Source organism: Nycticebus coucang, chromosome 20 (genome assembly GCF_027406575.1).
Source record: "Nycticebus coucang isolate mNycCou1 chromosome 20, mNycCou1.pri, whole genome shotgun sequence".
In the NCBI taxonomy this organism is placed as follows: domain Eukaryota; kingdom Metazoa; phylum Chordata; class Mammalia; order Primates; family Lorisidae; genus Nycticebus; species Nycticebus coucang.
In genome coordinates, this window is record NC_069799.1 from 22,408,603 (window position 1) to 22,409,873 (window position 1,271).

General features: G+C 42.3%; 1 protein-coding gene across 1 annotated transcript; it reads right to left on the minus strand.

Annotated features, from left to right (window-relative positions):
• Positions 1-221: 221 nt before the first annotated feature.
• Positions 222-458, minus strand: LOC128572750 (phorbol-12-myristate-13-acetate-induced protein 1-like). The gene has a single exon (XM_053572808.1). The coding sequence runs from the start codon at positions 456-458 to the stop codon at positions 300-302; it is 159 nt and encodes a 52-aa protein (XP_053428783.1). The 3' UTR covers positions 222-299.
• Positions 459-1,271: the final 813 nt, after the last annotated feature.

Consider the following 1,271-nt stretch of genomic DNA (forward strand, 5'->3'; position numbering starts at 1 on the left):
GCAAAAATAACAGAATAATTCTCTAACTAAAAATTGTTGTTTTCAAATAAACAAAGTAGTTTTACAATGTTCTCACATCCCCAAAAATGACATATGAAAACCCCCCCACAGAAATTCTTCTGAGGTATTCCATCTTCACTTCTCAAAGGCATCCACAAGCAAGTGAATGCTCCTTTTCACTCCTCTCAATTACATGCAATGAGACCTCTCTTCGAATTTATGAAATCTGTACCACTTGCACCTATTGTGGGAAACTTCCCTTTCGAAGGAGTCCCCTTATGCACAAGTTTTTGTTGCAGTCAGGTTCCTGAGCAGAAGAATTTGGTTATCAGATTCAGAAGTTTCTGCCGGAAATTCAGTTTGTCTCCCAGTCTCCTGAGCTGAGCAGCAGACTCCTCTTCCAGCTCAGTGCATGCGGGGCTCGCTTGTGCGTCCTTACACGCCTTATTCCCGGCCATCTCTGCAAGTGCCGCCGCGAACACTGGTGCGGATCCCAGGGTCTCAGTCTCCCAGCCTGAGCACCTCGGGCGTCTGCAGGATGTGAAGTGCGTGCGGGCAGCCGGGCGGGACCGGGTGGCGGTAGGGGAAAAATGAGAAGCACGAAGCTACAAAGCACACAGTCGTGCTGGGAACCTCTGAGGTCATAACAAAGTTTTTAACCAGTGCTCACATCTTACAGCTCACAAGAGAAGTCATATTGAAGAGAAAACCTAGAAATGTGAAGAATGTGGCAAAGCCTTTAATCAATGCTGAAAAACCTAAATGACATCAGAGAATTCGCACTGGAGAGTAACCTTACAAATGTGAAGATTGTGATAAAGCCTTTTAATTGGGCTCAGTACTTACAATACATAAGAGAATTCATACTGGAGAGAAATCCTATAAATGTGAAGAATGCGGCAAAGCCTTTAACCAGCACTCAATTGTTTCTAGGCATCAAAGAATTCATTCTGGAGAGAGTCCCTACAAATGTCAAGAATACAGCAAAGCCTTTAACCAGTACCCAATCCTTTCTAGGCACCAAAGAACTCATTTTGGAATGAAACCCTACAAATGTCAAGAATGTGGCAAAGTATTTTACAAGCACTCATACCTTTCTGGACATAAAAGAATACATTATGGAGAGAAACCCTACAATTGTAAAGAATGTGGAAAAGACTTTAACAAATGTTAAAACCTTACACAACACCAGAGAATTTACACTGGAGAGAATCTCTACAAATGTGATGCACATGAGGGGCCTTAAACACTCACTTTATTTTATTTTATTT